Source organism: Tachysurus vachellii, chromosome 13 (assembly GCF_030014155.1).
Source record: "Tachysurus vachellii isolate PV-2020 chromosome 13, HZAU_Pvac_v1, whole genome shotgun sequence".
NCBI lineage: Eukaryota > Metazoa > Chordata > Actinopteri > Siluriformes > Bagridae > Tachysurus > Tachysurus vachellii.
In genome coordinates, this window is record NC_083472.1 from 10,881 (window position 1) to 29,599 (window position 18,719).

Sequence of the window (18,719 nt, forward strand, 5' to 3'; positions counted from 1 at the left end):
CTGTGGTTGACCATGACATGAGGTACACAGATGTACAGAGTTAAGAGCCAGTCTAGGGTTAGATTTCACAGAGTAATCAGTTCAGGATTCAAGGACTTGGTATATTTAATAGGACCAGGAATGACAGACACACAGAAAGGTTCCAACAAAAGAGTTTTGGTATATTGTTAAACACTGCTATGAGGATTGAGCCGAGCCTTTAATCTTTATTGTACTGGTTATCAGGAATATGGAATAGTATCATCAGTGTATAAAGATTTCTTTATTATAAAAATGATACAACCCACACTACAGAAAACACTTCATGCAGAAGAATAGTAAATATTTTATAAGACTTTTAACACTGTAAACATTGCTGGACATTTTAACAGGTTATTTTGGGATGTTTATTTGTTTTAGACTTTTTGTCATTGTGATACACACTGGATCTCAATCTTGACAACACACACTACTTATATGTATATTTTATTTTATACAAAAGTCCTATGAAATCAATTACAGACTGTTATTATTTAATAGAAAATTACACGTCTAACTGATTAAGCTGATTAACTGTTTTGTTGCAGCCAAACCAACCTGTGAACGCTTGATCTCGTCTGATCTCGGAAGCTAAGCAGAGTCAGACCTGGTTAGTACTTGGATGTGTGACTGCCTGGGAACACCTGGTGCTGTAAGGTTTTGACAAAGACATTCATTTACTTTACTGTTTGAATTCTGTAACATCATTTTATTATTCAGTGGCAGCAGTCAGGAGAGTGAAGCTCTCCTCCATGAAAACTACCTGACAGCAGCTTAAAGCAGTCTAGAGGCTGGTGTAGAGGAAATTGTAAATATCATGAGTGTTTTTATATAATTATGTGCTTTTACAGTAAATTCCTTGTGAAAGACTTGGGGGAAAGAACAAGAGGCCCTTATTCTGTTACATTTGTACATGCTAGAAAGATGGGAACTTTAGGGGTGTGTGCGTGTGTGTGCAGGTGCTCGATAAGACCTGAAAATGTAATGTGGCCTTGCTGAGGTGATAACTCAAAGGGAGACATCTTCAGTAACCAGGGAGGGTGCATGTACACACACACACACACACACCCCTGGGGTACAAATAAGAGCGCTGAAACACTAGAATTTGACTCTACACAGTGAAGTTTTAGCTCTCCTTTTTGTCAGTTTAGTAAATGTACATGACCCAACAGATAAAAAAGAAAAGAAATAATTATTTAATCCTTTAAAAAGAATTTTAAAGAAGCATAAAGAAATAATAATGATGGGACTTGCAGTGACTGTTTTCAGTAAAGTCCATATGGCAGATGGGATGGTTATTAAATCAGATACAGAGAGAAAAGAACTAAAGGATCTAATGAGTGAAAACAACCTGATAGACGTGTGGAGGGAGAGAAATGTAGGAAGGAAAGAAGAGATATAGTGAAAAACTTACAGGACAAAGATTGACTTTATTTTATGTACAAGAAATGTAGAAAACTTTACAGACAAAATCAGATATAAGGAAACAAGTTTGAGTATCATGAGTTTTGTTTTTTAAGACTGGAATAATGTAAAAAGGGGACAAGGTGTATGCAAGGTGTATGTTCTAAAGGCGGGGCCACAGGGGCCCCTGCTGAAATCTGATTGGCCCCTGATTGGCCCCATTCCATCAATCGCCAACGAGAAGAGCAACCGGAGAATTTTTCACAAAGAACACAGATGCAATTCCAACCCCAAACAATTGGCGGCACTCGAGTGTTTGAAAAAGGAATGACTGCCGAAATGTACTTGCACCGTACTGAATAAATTAGTTTGTGTGCCCTGTACTTGGCCCCTGAATGTAACATGTGGCCCCTTAATAGCCCCTGTTACAGAAAAATCCTAGAACTGCCACTGGGTGTATGGATTCTAAAAACAGAAAGTTTAAAGAAAAACCACTATGATTTTAAGATTAGAGAAATTATAGAAAAAGAAAAAGGAAATGAAATGAATGAGGAAGATAATGTTAAATTTTAATTAAACATTTTTAATTAAATATTGTAGAATGGGAGAAAGAAAGAAAGAGGAGAAAAAGCAAGTAAAAGTACATTGTCAAAAATTAGAGAATGAATTGGCCAAAGAGAACAAAAATATAAAAAGGGAGGAGAAAGAACTCGAGGGAGCAAAATATATGGTGTAAAGAGGAAAAAAAGAAGTTCAATTATATAAAAACAAGATGCACCCAAGATAAAAAATGTCATGAGGAAATTAAGGAAGAAGAAATTGAAATATAGAAAAATAGATCAACTAAAGAAAAAAGAAGATTCCTTTAATGTTTAAAGGGATTTTAATAAAGATTTTAAGTGTTTGGTGAAAAGGGTTTGAAAAGAAGACACGTTTAAAGGAAAATAAATAAATCAAGATCACAACTGTGAGTCAATCATCTGTGGAGAAACAAATTTGAGATCCAATTAAAGAGGTAAAAATAATCTCTAAACATCTGTAACACATGGATGTGTGTTTGTGTAATCAGTGTGATGATGTGATGATATCTCTGTGTTGTGTGTAGATGCTGAAGGATTTGACTTTGGTTTGTAAAAGATGTTAAAGTGTGAAGTTGTAGCTGAGAGGATAAAAGGATGTGATCAGTCACAGTTATTGTTATGGATCTTCTACATCTGAATATGAATGATTCAGCTCCCAAACTGCTGGAAATGTGGGATGTGTTCTAACGCTTCACCATCATAAAAAGCCCTGAGGAGAGACTCCTGTCATACACCAGACCTGGTGAGTATCTTATACTTAATGCTGAAAAACACAACAGGACAGAATCACAGACACATTTAAACACATTGCTTATGAACAACAGAAGCATAAATACACACATTAGATGTGACATTTTACAGCACACAGTGAATATTACTCAATATCATACAGTAAAGAGACAGTAAGTCAGTAACTCACTGTAGTGTCTCCAGTTTACAGTGTGGATCCTTCAGTAGATCAGAGAGCAGCTTCACTCCTGATTCTCCTGGTTTATTAAAGTACAGATTCAGTTCTCTCAGGTGTGATGAGGAGTTTGACCTCAGAGCTGAAGCCAGAGCAGCACAACCTTCATCTGTAATACTGCAGTCACACATCCTGCAAGAAAGAAAACCTTCTCACACTTAACACACTCAGTTTTAGTATTGAAAACATGAACTACACAAAATCTTTATATACAGTACATTTACTCTCCATCTCACACACACAACAATGACAATATATCAGATCACTACAATTACAGTTACCACAGAGGAGAACTGGATGTTGTAGTGTTTATTAAAACTCTGTGTGTGTGTGTGTGTGTGTGTGTGTGTGTGTGTGTGTGTGTGTGTGTGTGTGCGTATGTACCTCAGTTTCTCCAGTGTACAGTGTGGATTCTTCAGTCCATCAGAGAGCAGCTTCACTCCTGAATCCTGCAGTTTATTGTCTCTCAGGTTCAGTTCTCTCAGACTCGAGGAGTTTGAGCTGAGAACTGAGGACAGAACTCTACAGCTTTCCTCTGTCAGATTACAGGCACACAGCCTGGAAGAGAAATTATGAAATATCAGAACACTGATCTCAAACACACAAACACAGCCATAATCCAGCTAAAGTTGAAGATCCAACAGAAATGTCAGTGTGTTTGTCTCACACACACAAATCAGAGGACAGGACACCACAGAACTAACTATTATAACCCACCAATACTGAGACCATCATCAACTGAAACATTTGTAAACCTATTCATTTTGTAACATTACTGATGATCTGAATCCATTGTGAGTTTGTCATAATAAATCAGATATTACAAAAAAACAGCCTTGTGTTTATGTTCCATAAATATTATTGGAATAATTCTCATTATTAATGTAATAATTCTCATTAACAACAACAAGGTTGTTCACACTGTACATCATGTTGTGACAGTTGTGACAGAGTTTCACTTGTAAAAATGTTTTCAGATGTTCTCTTGTCTACAGTACAGTGGCATGTTAAAATCTCACAATGAACTATGTGTATAGATTTTAATGTTACATCAGTTTAATCAGACATTTGTTTTAATAAAATAATCATTTGATCAATTAAGGTTTATTGGATGGATGGATGGATGGATAGATTGATGGTCAGATGATCATCAAGTTGCACTTTATGTGGCTAGGACTGCTTATTAAGTCCTTATAGCCCTGTCTTTGTGTTATGTAACACCCTGATCCTGGAGAAACATTGTCTCATGTCACTGTGTACTGTAACAGCTATATATGGTTGTAATGACAATAAAAGCTTCTTGACTTGACTTGAGTTTACTGTTTAGAATATAAAGAGAGAGCGAGGGAAGCACAAGTGTTAAAGTGTTTATAGGAGATTTTCCAGGACATTGATTGCCTTACACTAGAGATTAATGTGAACCTCATTAACACCATTAATTCAGTCTGTTGAGATCCACGTAGATTACATCTATATAGGACAGAGTCCATGCTCTAATACAGAGATCAAGAGAGAGAGAGAATTAAAATAAACCAGCTGGTGATCAAGGTTGTGAGACGGATGTTGAATTTTGGAGCAAACAGTAACGGTATCCAGATCATGCTCTAAATCTGGATCATCTCACCACCATAAACAATAAATGAATAAAAATGTAAAAATTAATACACATGTAGATTTACATAAGTTACACCAAAAAATAGATATTCTTAAAAAGTAAAAAAATGAGAATCTTTATGAACGTTTTTAATTAATTTGTGCTAAACATTTGTAATCAAAAATGTTACTTTGTCAATAATCTCCATAAAAGATCCTAAAGAATAAAACATTTGTATAATGTCATTAAAAGCAGAACAGATCAACAAAATGTGTTTTAGAGTACGAGGAGTTCTACATGACTGTCTAATCTTATTTCCTCAAGGTTTTGTAGTTTAACAGATTTATCTTTACACAGATTAACAGCAACTTTGTGGAGGACTGTATGTTATTATGGGATGTAGCTAATGGCTTCATAAAGCTCATAAATTCCTCAAATTCAGTCATAAACTTTAACAAACATGATTTTTTTCAGCAAGGAGGAGTTCAACCTCTATCTGATGTCTTACATGGACAAACTGTTTAAGGAGGCAGAAGAAAAAACCCTTTGTTATCTGAGCTATCAGGATCAAGAGGACATGACTAAAGCTGTGAAAGAGTTGTGGAGAGGAGAAAAGATCATCACTTCTCAATAAAGATCTGTGACTAGCTGAAAAGAAAGAGTAATCCTTCAAATCTCAGTAACACACCAGAGAAACCTGGTCACACACACGATCTGGGCTCATAACAGAGGATATAACAGAAAACACACAAAAAACAGCAATAACTTTCACCCAAACTGTGTATTATACAACAAACCACTAATCAGATACAATAAACCCACAGCACCAGTCTTTCTTTAAATGAGACAGTGCTTTTAAACAATATATAAGGTGAGTGGATCAACATAACTGAGGAAGCTGCTGTTCCTCACTAAACACACACACACACACTAAAGACAAGTCAGAACATGAAAAACACAAACAACAACAGAAATGTAAACTAAATAATAACCCCAGACTGGACTGTGACCAATATGGACCACTCAAGAAGGTTTCAGTCCAACAGTGTGAACTAACCAATAACTTGTAAGATAGATAAACCTGTGGAATAAACCTACATACAGTGAAATATAGTACAATGGAACGACTAAAATAAACTAGCTACCTTAACAGTAGCATTCAAGGTTTAGCTGAAAGCTGCTTTCTAATGTTATAAGTACTGAACTGAGTGACCCAAATCATAATGTACATGGAGCTGAGCATTAAAAAAGTTAAATAAATAGTCAGTTTACTGTAGTATTTATAAGGAGCTGATCAGTTCTCCACTCTATAGTTACCCCAGCTAGCAAGTCCAGTAAAGCCCAGTCAGCCCAGTGTGCTAGAACCGGTCCAGACCTATATTAAACATTTATAGATGAGTGTATCAAGCATTCTTATTGTAGCAGGCCAAAGCTAGGCATTAACCTATAGCCAGCCTGAACTAACAAATGTTATGAATAAAAGAAAAAAGAAACGTTCACTGCACTATGATGTATGAGACCTGGCTAGTTTAAAGTTCAGTATGAACCAAGTTTTGAAAAAGGCTGCAGCTCCAAAAAGCATTGTTAGCCGAGCGGTCCATGGTTAGCTTGGCGGTCGATGCTCTGCTCCGATGTCAAGTTCAGAAATCTTTCCACATCCTTGGAAGAGTTAAAGGTGCAAAAGGGGTCACTGACTGTGATTTTCAGTGTGGCAGGATAGAGTAGGAACATATCATACCTTTACCTTGTACTGTGGACATGGGCTAGGAGAAGACCAAGCATCACTTCACCATGTAGTTACTGTATCAGGGGTGAAACAGTCTGCTCTTTCTCACTCAAAAAAATCTTTACTTGTCATTTGTGTGCATACAGTGGACTTTCCTCAGAAAGAAATGACTTTGCTCACATAAACAGAAGAATGAAACTGTCCATTGCATGTTTTCAGTTTGTGATTTCCAGACAAATGTATATCGAACTTTTAAATCACATAAAAACACAACCAACGTTCGCTAAGTTATCTTAATCTTGGCATAGTAACCATCTCTGAACAATTACAGGAGCCTGAAGATGCTGACAGTGGTGAAGCCAGTAATAATTTAGTACATGATGACTGCAGTGAAATGGCTGAAGACTTGCCTGATTTGGTTGTTCAATGTTATTAAACTAGGTGCAATGTTATTAAAACTAGAACATCTTGTACATGTACCTTCTTCAGCTATTGTTGATTTTTTTTAGGTGAACTGCATTACTATGTAAAGTCTGTCAGTTCCTCTCACAGCATGTGTTTAAGAAACATAATATCAATGTTGATGAATCTATGAATGAAATCACAACTACCATCATTACAGCTACACTGCATTCAGCCATAGGCAGAGGGGGTCCTTTATGTTGCCCATATGTGCAAGCAGCTTTACCAGGACAATTTTAGTGTTGTGGAATATTGAATACTGTCTTGATGAAAAACAGACCAGCACATTTCCAAAATGTATGTTCCAAAATTATGTTCCATGAAATGATAACATTAACTTGAATCTTGATTTTGTCTTTTATTCCTCATGCAGAACTCACAATGTACACATTTGGTCGTTGTTGCTGTAGTTTAATTTTATTATTTTTGCACATTTGTGTGTGTGTGTGTGTGTACCTCAGTGTGCGTGTGTGTGTGTGTGTGTGTGTGTGTGTGTGTGTGTGTGTGTGTGTGTACCTCAGTTTCTCCAGTGTACAGTGTGGATTCTTCAGTCCATCAGAGAGCAGCTTCACTCCTGAATCCTGCAGTTTATTCTCACTCAGGTTCAGTTCTCTCAGACTGGAGGAGTTTGAGCTGAGAACTGAGGACAGAACTCTACAGCTTTCCTCTGTCAGATTACACTTACACAGACTGGAAGAGAAATGATGAAATATCAGAACACTGATCTCAAACACACACACAAAAAAATCCAGCATAAACAAGCATGAATTCCATGCTGGTCCAGGCTGGTTTTTACTTGTTCATGCTGGTATAGTGCTGGTATAGATGGGTGGCCAGCATAGTCAAGGTGTTATCAAGCAAAACGGGGCTGGTGTAGCTGGTTATATTGGAATATGTTTAATTATAAGTGTGTTATTTCTTTTGCTCCCTATTCTGAATAAAGAACTGAAATAACAAAGCTCAAAAACTTTGAATAACAAAGAATAAAAACATTTAAAAACCATTCGTTAGGGATTAAAGTGTCTCCACAAATTAAATATAGTAATACCAACAAATGTTGACTTCCCGGGCTCCATGAAGGAGGCAGCATATAAATCATACAGAATCATGGTTTTTGAAATATATATATATATTTGTCTCAATTAAGAAGTAGTTAAGTTGTTTGTTTTATTAGTAAAGCGGTAATGTGAAGAGATATTATCCAGCATCAGCGTTGCTATGCAACCTTTAAAGCAACTATGTTCACGAAGGTAAATGTAGTTCCTGCACTTTCCTAAAATAAATCTCGTAATGTTTTCGACTACATTATATACCTTACAGTGTTTATCAAAATTAGTATAAGTGCACGTGTTCCAGATCATCATGTTTTTGCCACAGTAATTAGGATTTTGTTTTGTGGTAAATAAAAAGCTTCCGCTTCTACACGACAAATCTGTTGATCACTGGGAATCAGAATGTTTGCATACGTGAGGTACCTGGATGACGGCTGCACGCCAGTTGTTACAACTAGCGAAATTAAGGACTTTAACTACGACATGCTTGACCAAACTCAGGTTTATTTGGTACGATGGAAGCAAGACTTCTTCAGGGCACAAATACTGATGCTTAAAGGTTTGTAACTTACAGTAAGCAGTAGCTGTTTTATTGTAACTCGTTCACTGCACAATATAAACAAATGAGTGATATATAGTTTTGTTTCTTATTTTGTTTCTATAATTTTTCAGAGAATAAAGAAGACATAGAGCAGGAGTTGTCTAAAGGCAAACGACTCCGTGTAGCACCTCTTAAAAAAAACATGGTCATCGCCACCACATACTACTTGTTACTCTCTAAAAGAGAGAGCGGAAGCTAAGAACAAAAATGTGTGTTGTAAAGGTTATATTGTGTAACGTTATTTGTGCACATGGTATATTACAGTGTGATGGCAAATGTCATTGTTCAAGAAATATTTTAAACAAACTTATACATACATATATATATATATATTTTGTGTGTGTGTGTGTAATTATATATATATATATATATATATATATATATATATATATATATATATATATATATATATATATATATATATATATAAATAACTAAAGAAAGCCATGTAAATGAATATCCAGAATGTTTATAATGTCCATAATGGTTAGAGAGTCTGACTCCTAACCCTAAGGTTGTGGGTTCGAGTCTCGGGCCAGCAATACCACGACTGAGGTGCCCTTGAGCAAGGCACCGAGCCCCCCCAAATGCTCCCTGGGCACCGCAGCATAAATGGCTGACCACTGATCCGGGTGTGTGTTCACGGCGTGTGTGTGTTCACTGCTGTGTGTGTGCACGTTGGATGGGTTAAATGCAGAGAATGAATTCTGAGTCTGGGTCACCGTACTTAGCTGTATGTCACTCACTAGATAAAGTGAATTGCAATTCTCTAGAAAATTGTCTTGGTCTTTATTTAACTATGAATATGCACTAAGAAATGTGATATGTAACAAATGGGTTTTGTTGTGCCCCTCCTTGAACCGCCACCTTATTGTGGTGGAGGGGTTTGCGTGCCTGAATGATCCTAGGAGCTATGTTGTCTGGGGCTTTTTGCCCCTGGTAGGGTCTCCCAAGGCAAACAGGTCCTGGGTGACGGGCCAGACAAAGAGCGGTTCAAAACCCCTTTACGAAGAGAAATAGAGCAAGGTCCGTGACGTCGCCCGGTATGGCGCAACCGGGGCCCCACCCTGGAGCCAGGCCTGGGGTTGGGGCTCGCATGCGAGCGCCTGGTGGCCCGAAGGAGTGACGTGGGGCCGATGTCCTGTTGGCCCACCACCTGCAGGAGAAACTGTAAGGGGCTGGTGCAATATGGATTGGGTGGCAGTCGAAGGCGGGAGCCTCGGCGACCCAATCCCCGGACACGGAATCTGGCTCTAGGGACATGGAATGTCACCTCGCTGGGGGGAAGGAGCCTGAGCTGGTGCGTGAGGTTGAGAGATACCGACTAGATATAGTTGGGCTCGCCTCCACGCACAGCTTGGGCTCTGGAACCCAACTCCTCGAGAGAGGCTGGGCTCTCTACTACTCTGGAGTTGCCCGCGGTGAGAGGCGACGGGCTGGTGTGGGCTTGCTCATAGCCCCCCAGCTCAGCAGCCATGTGTTGGAGTTCACCCCGGTGAACGAGAGGGTCGTTTCCCTGCGCCTTCGGGTCGGGGAGAGGTCTCTCACTGTTATTTGTGCTTACGGGCCAAATGGCAGTGTAGAGTACCCGACCTTCTTGGCGTCTCTGGGAGGGGTGCTGGAAAGCGCTCCGACCCGGGACTCCGTCCTTCTACTGGGGGACTTCAACGCTCACGTGGGCAGCGACAGTGACACCTGGAGAGGCGTGATTGGGAGGAACGGCCCCCCAACCTGAACCCGAGTGATGTTCTGTTATTGGACTTCTGTGCTAGTCACAGTTTGTCTATAACGAACACCATGTTCAAGCATAAGGGTGTCCATCAGTACACATGGCATCAGGACAATGATGCATAAGGGTGTCCTTCAGTACACATGGCAGAGTCTCCAGTCAGAGAGATCTTCAACTCCCACCTCCGGCAGAGCTTCAACCAGATCCCGAGGGAGCTTGCAGACATTGAGTCTGAGTGGACCATGTTCTCCACCTCCGATGCGGCCGCGCAGAGCTGTGGCCGTAAGGTCTCCGGTGCCTGTCGTGGCGGCAATCCCCGAACCGGAGGGCCAAGCGAGCTTCAGCCCTGGGTGGTTTTAGAGGCAAAAACTCGGGTCTGGGAGGAGTTCGGTGAGGCCATGGAGAAGGACTATCGGTTGGCCTCGAAGAAATTCTGGCAAACCGTCCGGCGCCTCAGGAGGGGGAAGCACTCCCCTGCTCACACTGTTTACAGTGGGAGTGGGAATCTGCTGACTTCGACTGGGGACATTCTCGGACGATGGAAGGAGTACTTCGAGGATCTCCTCAACCCCACCGACATGTCTTCCACTGAGGAAGCAGAGGCAGAGGGCTGAGTTGAGGACTCATCGATCCCCCAAGCTGAGGTCACTGAGGTGGTTGAGAAGCTCCTCAGTGGCAAGGCACCGGGGGGTGGAAGAGATCCGCCCTGAGTACCTCAAGTCTCTGGATGTTGTGGGGCTGTCTTGGTTGACACGTCTCTGCAACATCGCGTGGAGGCTGGGGACAGTGCCTCTGGACTGGCAGACTGGGGTGGTGGTCCCTCTGTTTAAGAAGGGGGACCAGAGGGTGTGCTCCAACTACAGGGGGATCACACTCCTCAGCCTCCCCGGAAAAGTCTATGCCAGGGTACTGGAGAGGAGAATTCGTCCGATCGTCGAACCTCGGATTCAGGAGGAACAATGCGGGTTTCGTCCCGGTCGTGGAACACTGGACCATCTCTATACCCTCACCAGGTTGCTGGAGGGTTCATGGGAGTTTGCCCAACCAGTCCACATGTGCTTTGTGGATCTGGAGAAGGCATTCGACTGTGTCCCTCGTGGTGATCTGTGGGGGGCCCTCTGCTAAGGGCTGTCCGGTCCTTATATGACCGGAGCAGGAGTTTGGTTCGCATTGCCGGCAGTAAGTCAGACTTGTTCCCGGTGCATGTTGGACTCTGGCAGGGCTGCCCTTTGTCACCGGTCCTGTTCATTATTTATATGGACAGGATTTCTAGGCGCAGTCGGGGGTCGGAGGGAGTCCGGTTTGGGGACCACGGGATTTCATCTCTTCTTTTTGCAGATGATGTAGTCCTGTTGGCTTCTTCAAATCAGGACCTTCAGCGTGCACTGGGATGGTTTGCAGCCAAGTGTGAAGCGGCGGGGATGAGAATCAGCACCTCCAAGTCCGAGGCCATGGTTCTCAGCCGGAAAAGGGTGGCTTGTCCCCTTCAGGTTGGTGGAAAGCTCCTGCCTCAAGTGGAGGAGTTTAAGTATCTTGGGGTCTTGTTCACGAGTGTGGGAAGGATGGAGCGGGAGATCGACAGGCAGATCGGTGTATCGCTGTTGTGGTGAAGATTTACCAGTCGATCTACGTTCCTACCCTCACCTATGGTCATGAGCTTTGGGTCATGACCGAAAGGACAAGATCCCGGATACAGGCGGCCGAAATGAGTTTCCTCCGCAGGGTGGCTGGGCGCTCCCTTAGAGATAGGGTGAGGAGCTCGGTCACTCGGGAGGAGCTCAGAGTAGAGCCGCTGCTCCTCCACATCGAGAGGAGTCAGCTGAGGTGGCTCGGGCATCTGTTCCGGATGCCTCCTGGGCGCCTCCCTGGGGAGGTGTTCTGGGCATGTCCAACCGGGAGGAGGCCCCGGGGAAGACCTAGGACACGCTGGAGGGACTATGTCTCTCGGCTGGCCTGGGAACGCCTCGGTATTCCCCCGGAGGAGCTGGAGGAAGTGTCTGGGGAGAGGGAAGTCTGGGTATCCCTGCTCAGACTGCTGCCCCCAGATAAGCGGTAGAAGATGGATGGATGGGTTTTGTTGCGGTCTTGCTGGGATTATACTAGTACTGAGTACTATTGGTCTCAATACTGAGACCATCATCAACTGAAACATTTGTAGAACTTATTCATTTTGTAACATTACTGATGATCTGAATCCATTGTGAGTTTGTCATAATAAATCAGATAGCACAATAAAACAGCCTTGTGTTATGTTCCATAAATATTATTAGAATAATTCTCATTATAATCAACAACAAGAAGGTTGTTCACACTCATGGATGGACTCATGGACATCACATCATGACAGTTGTGACAGAGTTCCTCTACCCAGCTGGTCTGGAGGCATTGCTCAGGCTGTTTGGCTCGGTTCTGGACTTTGCCGGGCCTTCTTCCCAGCTGAGGACGTCGCTCGGCTTTGGCCTTGCGGTCATGTTGATTGCACCCTGCTGTTTTTTGTTAATAAATTGTGTGGGTTTTACAGTGATTACACAGAGTGACACACCCGCTACAATTAGAGCTTAATTAGGACTATAATCTTTTATCCTGTTTCAATGATGTGTCTGGTGTACGTCATCAGCAGTCGTGTTACAGACACAGACACGTGTGTAATGAACGTGACTGAGGTGATTTATTTACTCGTATAATCGTTTTTCTATAAAATGTGTTTGTAGAAGGAACTAAAAGTTGATTGAGCACACGTAGTCTAATAAAAGTACAAATTATACAAAAGGACAGATGACAGAACTGAAAGTTTATTGTTTTTTAGTCTCTAAAAAAATTACAGCTTTTCTATTTACTGTGTTTGTTAGAGAAAACGCAGCATGAACCCAGTCAAGTATTACAGACTAAACTTTATACATCACTAATATAGTGTGTGTGTGTGTGCAGTGTTGTAATGTAACGGAGTACAAATACTATGTTAATGTACTTAAGTAGAAATGTCACGTATCTGTACTTTTTAAATTTATGTCAACATTCACTTTTACTCCACTACATTTCCTAGATAAAATGTACACTTTTACTCCGCTATATTTCCACTAAGCATCTTCGTTACTCGGTACTACAAAATAAAATCAGCAGAAATGTGTGTGACTGCAGTAAGGGAGGTTTGGTGAATCACTGCTCCTAGATTGCATTACGCTCCACACGCTCTATTTCAGCGTAATGTTGCTAAAAGGAGGCGGAAGCACAACTGAAACCGCCATGGAAGCACCTGCTGGAGGACCTCCCGTTATCGTAGACCAGGAGTGTCCAAGCAGTCAGAGACCAAGAGGCACATTTTTTACTGTGTTACCGCAAAGAGCCACATCATACACATGGGCACACATGAACATCACCTTTTTTCCCTGCAATTCTGAGAGTGAACTTGTGTAGCATCTGGTACAGGTCATTTAGATTTCATGTCCCAGGCATCCCTCTTAACCTTAGACATCTGCTTTTCAGTCAACTGATGAGCAACCCAGTTTACAATTTTATTGAGAGTCTGTGTTCCACAGTGTCACAGGGACCCTCAAACCATAAAACACACACACACACAACTGGCTACAGAATGTCTGGATCCTACAACAAAACCAGATAACCCCATGCCGCTTCTCTGGTTGAATACATAGGGATCCTCAACCATAAAACACGCACACACATACACCTACACACGCACACACACACACACAACACAATGGGACATTCCTTTTACTAATAAAACAAGTAAATAAGATGCTCCACATCCCATGACATTAACCCTGTTGTAATATGTCTCTTCTGTTAAGTCTTGCCTGACTTAAATTATTTGCTCCTTACTTTCCTGACAAGGGTGTATTTTATTCATGTGTCAGAACACAACACTGTATTAACATCAGTTATACTTTAATTAGTGATCCTGGCATGTTAATGTATACCTGTTCTAATGCTGTATGTCCTTTTTAAGGTCTAATGTCAGGATGTATACAACATTATCTGTTTTTCACTTCCATAATGAAAATGCATTTTTGTTTTGTTTCATTTTTGTTTCTTTTCCTTTATCAAAACACAATATCGTAGTAACATCAGTTACACTTTGATTACTGATCTGTGTATGTAATGTAACGCTGCCTTTATACCGTCATTCCCCTTCATGTTTAGTATCCAAATGACCACAAAATTATCTGTTACTTATTTTTCAAACAATGGTGTATTTCATTTGAGCACGAAAGGCGCTATACCGTCTTAATACACCTTGGATAAAACTTTAAAGTCATCTAAAAGTTTTATAGCCCAAACCACGGTCACAGACACATGAAACAAAGGGAATTTTTCCCTCCGAAATCGCCATCTCCCCTAAGGTGGGTGGAGTTCGGGACCTTTAAAATGTCACAAACACCACCAATCCGTGGTCCGACTTTCGGAACAGCTTGGAGACGACTCCATATTCCTTTAAAGAACTTCCGGCAAGCTTCACTTCCAATAACAACAACTGCTCTGATCTTCAGGAGGACTTGGAAGAACATCTGACCCCACCCTAACCGGACTCTTGTGCAGCAAGCCAATGCAAGTAATCGTTTCCTTTACCAACCAATTTAGATGCGTATTTTAAGTATGAACCTTGTATTGAGTCTTAAGGTGAATTTAAGTTTCCGGTGACGATTTCCCAGTTAGGGTGGGATTAATTTTGAAGTTTAAGCTTGCCATTCCTTTCCTTCCTTTCTCTAATTTCTTCTTTCCAGTCTCTTCCTCCCTTTCCCCAATTTTAATTTTATTTTGTGTATTTTATTTTCATCTTTTTCTCTACTTCTTTTGTTTGTTTGTGTAGTTAGCTTTATGTTGTGTTTGTCTCATTCATTAAACGCCATATTTTTGTTCCACAAGTGATTGTCTCTGAGTATCGCTCACAAACTTAAGGTACCTGCAACACCTGGTCTGAACTACATGCTCTATTAAGTTAATTTAATTTAAATTACGGTATAAAGTAAAAGGGAAGTGCGTCTTTCTCGGCCGGGAAGATACCTCCTTCATAGAATTAATAAAGATTACACGGCCTGTTTGCCGAACGAACAGACCAAATAAGTGTAAAGTTAATTCCATTACCGTCAATTTCAACTCAGGTTAAAATATTTAGGAGTCACTATAACACGTTATAATTACTTGTAAATATTTACCTTGCTTCGTGAGCTAATATCGCTATACTTGACACAAATTGTTTACTCAAATGATCTTGCTCCTACTGGGAAACTTTGAGGTATTTTCATCCCATTCACATCACTCAACTCAAACGAAGCGAACACGCACAATAAAAAGACACAAATACAAACTTCGATATGAACGTAAGAGCCGCATGAAAGCGGGCAAAGAGCCGAGGGTCGGCCGCCCGTCGTAGACGACCACCCCAATGATAATGGTGAACAGGCTGAAGAAGATGTTATACACCCGTGGCCGTATTTGCAAGAAATGTTTCTGTACATTGGAATGAAAGATTCTTCCTACCGGATGAAGTGCCTATTGTCTACCGAAAATCACTGAAATTTTACTTTTTACTTTTACTTCAAATACTTAAGTACATTAAATATCAGAAAATGACTTTTGATACTTAAGTACAGTAAATATCAGATACTCTAAGACTTTTACTTGAGTAATACTCTAAAAGGTGACTTTCACTTCTACTAAAGTCTTTTTCTAGTACTTTTTCTTTTACTCAAGTATTGCTTTCTATTACTTTATACAACACTGTGTGTGTGTGTGTGTGTATGTGTGTACCTCAGTTTCTCCAGTGTACAGTGTGGATTCTTCAGTCCATCAGAGAGCAGCTTCACTCCTGAATCCTGCAGTTTATTGTCTCTCAGGTCCAGTTCTCTCAGACTGGAGGAGTTTGAGCTGAGAACTGAGGACAGAACTCTACAGCTTTCCTCTGTCAGATTACAGGCACACAGCCTGGAAGAGAAATGATGAAATATCAGAACACTGATCTCAAACACACAAACACAGCCATAATCCAGCTAAAGTTGAAGATGTAACAGAAATGTCAGTGTGTTTGTCTCACACACACAAATCAGAGGACAGGACACCACAGAACTAACTATTACAACCCACCAATACTGAGACCATCATCAACTGAAACATTTGTAAACTTATTCATTTTGTAACATTACTGATGATCTGAATCCATTGTGAGTTTGTCATAATAAATCAGATATTACAATAAAACAGCCTTGTGTTTATGTTCCATAAATATTATTGGAATAATTCTCATTATTAATGTAATAATTCTCATTAACAACAACAAGGTTGTTCACACTGTACATCATGTTGTGACAGTTGTGACAGAGTTTCACTTGTAAAAATGTTTTCAGATGTTCTCTTGTCTACAGTACAGTGGCATGTTAAAATCTCACAATGAACTATGTGTATAGATTTTAATGTTACATCAGTTTAATCAGACATTTGTTTTAATAAAATAATAATTTGATCAATTAAGGTTTGTTGGATGGATGGATGGATGATTGGATGGATGGACTAATGGATAGATTGATGGTCAGATGATCATCAAGTTGCACTTTATGTGGCTAGGACTGCTTATTAAGTCCTTATAGCCCTGTCTTTGTGTTATGTAACACCCTGATCCTGGAGAAACGTTGTCTCATGTCACTGTGTACTGTAACAGCTATATATGGTTGTAATGACAATAAAAGCTTCTTGACTTGACTTGAGTTTACTGTTTAGAATATAAAGAGAGAGCGAGGGAAGCACAAGTGTTAAAGTGTTTATAGGAGATTTTCCAGGACATACAGCCTTACACTAGAGATTAATGTGAACCTCATTAACACCATTAATTCAGTCTGTTGAGATCCACGTAGATTACATCTATATAGGACAGAGTCCATGCTCTAATACAGAGATCAAGAGAGAGAGAGAATTAAAATAAACCAGCTGGTGATCAAGGTTGTGAGACGGATGTTGAATTTTGGAGCAAACAGTAACGGAATCCAGATCATGCTCTAAATCTGGATCATCTCACCACCATAAACAATAAATGAATAAAAATGTAAAAATTAATACACATGTAGATTTACATAAGAGTTACACCAAAAAATAGATATTCTTAAAAAGTAAAAAAATGAGAATCTTTATGAATGTTTTTAATTAATTTGTGCTAAACATTTGTAATCAAAAATGTTACTTTGTCAATAATCTCCATAAAAGATCCTAAAGAATAAAACATTTGTATAATGTCATTAAAAGCAGAACAGATGAACAACATGTGTTTTAGAGTACGAGGAGTTCTACATGACTGTCTAATCTTATTTCCTCAAGGTTTTGTAGTTTAACAGATTTATCTTTACACAGATTAACAGCAACTTTGTGGAGGACTGTATGTTATTATGGGATGTAGCTAATGGCTTCATAAAGCTCATAAATTCCTCAAATTCAGTCATAAACTTTAACAAACATGATTTTTTTCAGCAAGGAGGAGTTCAACCTCTATCTGATGTCTTGCATGGACAAACTGTTTAAGGAGGCAGAAGAAAAAACCCTTTGTTATCTGAGCTATCAGGATCAAGAGGACATGACTAAAGCTGTGAAAGAGTTGTGGAGAGGAGAAAAGATCATCACTTCTCAATAAAGATCTGTGACTAGCTGAAAAGAAAGAGTAATCCATCAAATCTCAGTAACACACCAGAGAAACCTGGTCACACACACGATCTGGGCTCATAACAGAGGATATAACAGAAAACACACAAAAAACAGCAATAACTTTCACCCAAACTGTGTATTATACAACAAACCACTAATCAGATACAATAAACCCACAGCACCAGTCTTTCTTTAAATGAGACAGTGCTTTTAAACAATATATAAGGTGAGTGGATCAACATAACTGAGGAAGCTGCTGTTCCTCACTAAACACACACACACACACACTAAAGACAAGTCAGAACATGAAAAACACAAACAACAACAGAAATGTAAACTAAATAATAACCCCAGACTGGACTGTGACCAATATGGACCACTCAAGAAGGTTTCAGTCCAACAGTGTGAACTAACCAATAACTTGTAAGAGATAAACCTGTGGAATAAACCTACATACAGTGAAATATAGTACAATGGAACGACTAAAATAAACTAGCTACCTTAACAGTAGCATTCAAGGTTTAGCTGAGAGCTGCTTTCTAATGTTATAAGTACTGAACTGCAGAGTTGGGGGACTCGAGTCATATGACTTGACTCGAGTCAGACTTAAGTTGCACAGTTGAGACTTGAGACTTGCTTGACAAATATTAAAAAAAGACGACTTGACTTTGACTTGACATTCATGACTTGAGACTTGACTCGGACTTGAGTTAAATGACTCGAAATAACTTTTTTTGTTTGTTTTTTAAATCTGTTTTTAAACGCACACAAGAGCGTAATCTAACCACGTGACACAGCAGGCACGCAGAGGGAGCGCGCGCACTAACTAATAAACCTTAACAGTCGTGACGAAACATGGAAGGAGCTACACCAAAAATAATTAAGTTCAGGTACCGGGATTTTGTGCAAGATGAGAAGAGAAGAACAGCAGGATGTGACCACATCGC

The 18,719-nt window shown here is 40.1% G+C and overlaps 1 protein-coding gene and 1 pseudogene across 4 annotated transcripts in view; one reads left to right on the plus strand and one right to left on the minus strand.

Annotated features, from left to right (window-relative positions):
• Positions 1-243: 243 nt before the first annotated feature.
• Positions 244-18,719, minus strand: part of LOC132856399 (NACHT, LRR and PYD domains-containing protein 12-like) — a 34,267-nt gene continuing 15,791 nt past the window's right edge. For 2 of the 4 annotated variants that reach the window (XM_060885986.1, XM_060885988.1), the window contains 5 exons: positions 15,898-16,071; positions 7,266-7,439; positions 3,352-3,525; positions 2,923-3,099; positions 244-2,766 (listed from right to left, as the gene is read on the minus strand). In XM_060885986.1, the coding sequence (XP_060741969.1) occupies positions 2,730-2,766; positions 2,923-3,099; positions 3,352-3,525; positions 7,266-7,439; positions 15,898-16,071 (736 nt within the window). In that variant the 3' untranslated portion in view covers positions 244-2,729. The remainder of the gene's footprint in view (positions 2,767-2,922; positions 3,100-3,351; positions 3,526-7,265; positions 7,440-15,897; positions 16,072-18,719) is intronic. The other 2 variants (XM_060885989.1, XM_060885990.1) reach the window with 2 other exon arrangements.
• On the plus strand, positions 559-677 carry LOC132856438 (5S ribosomal RNA; annotated as a pseudogene).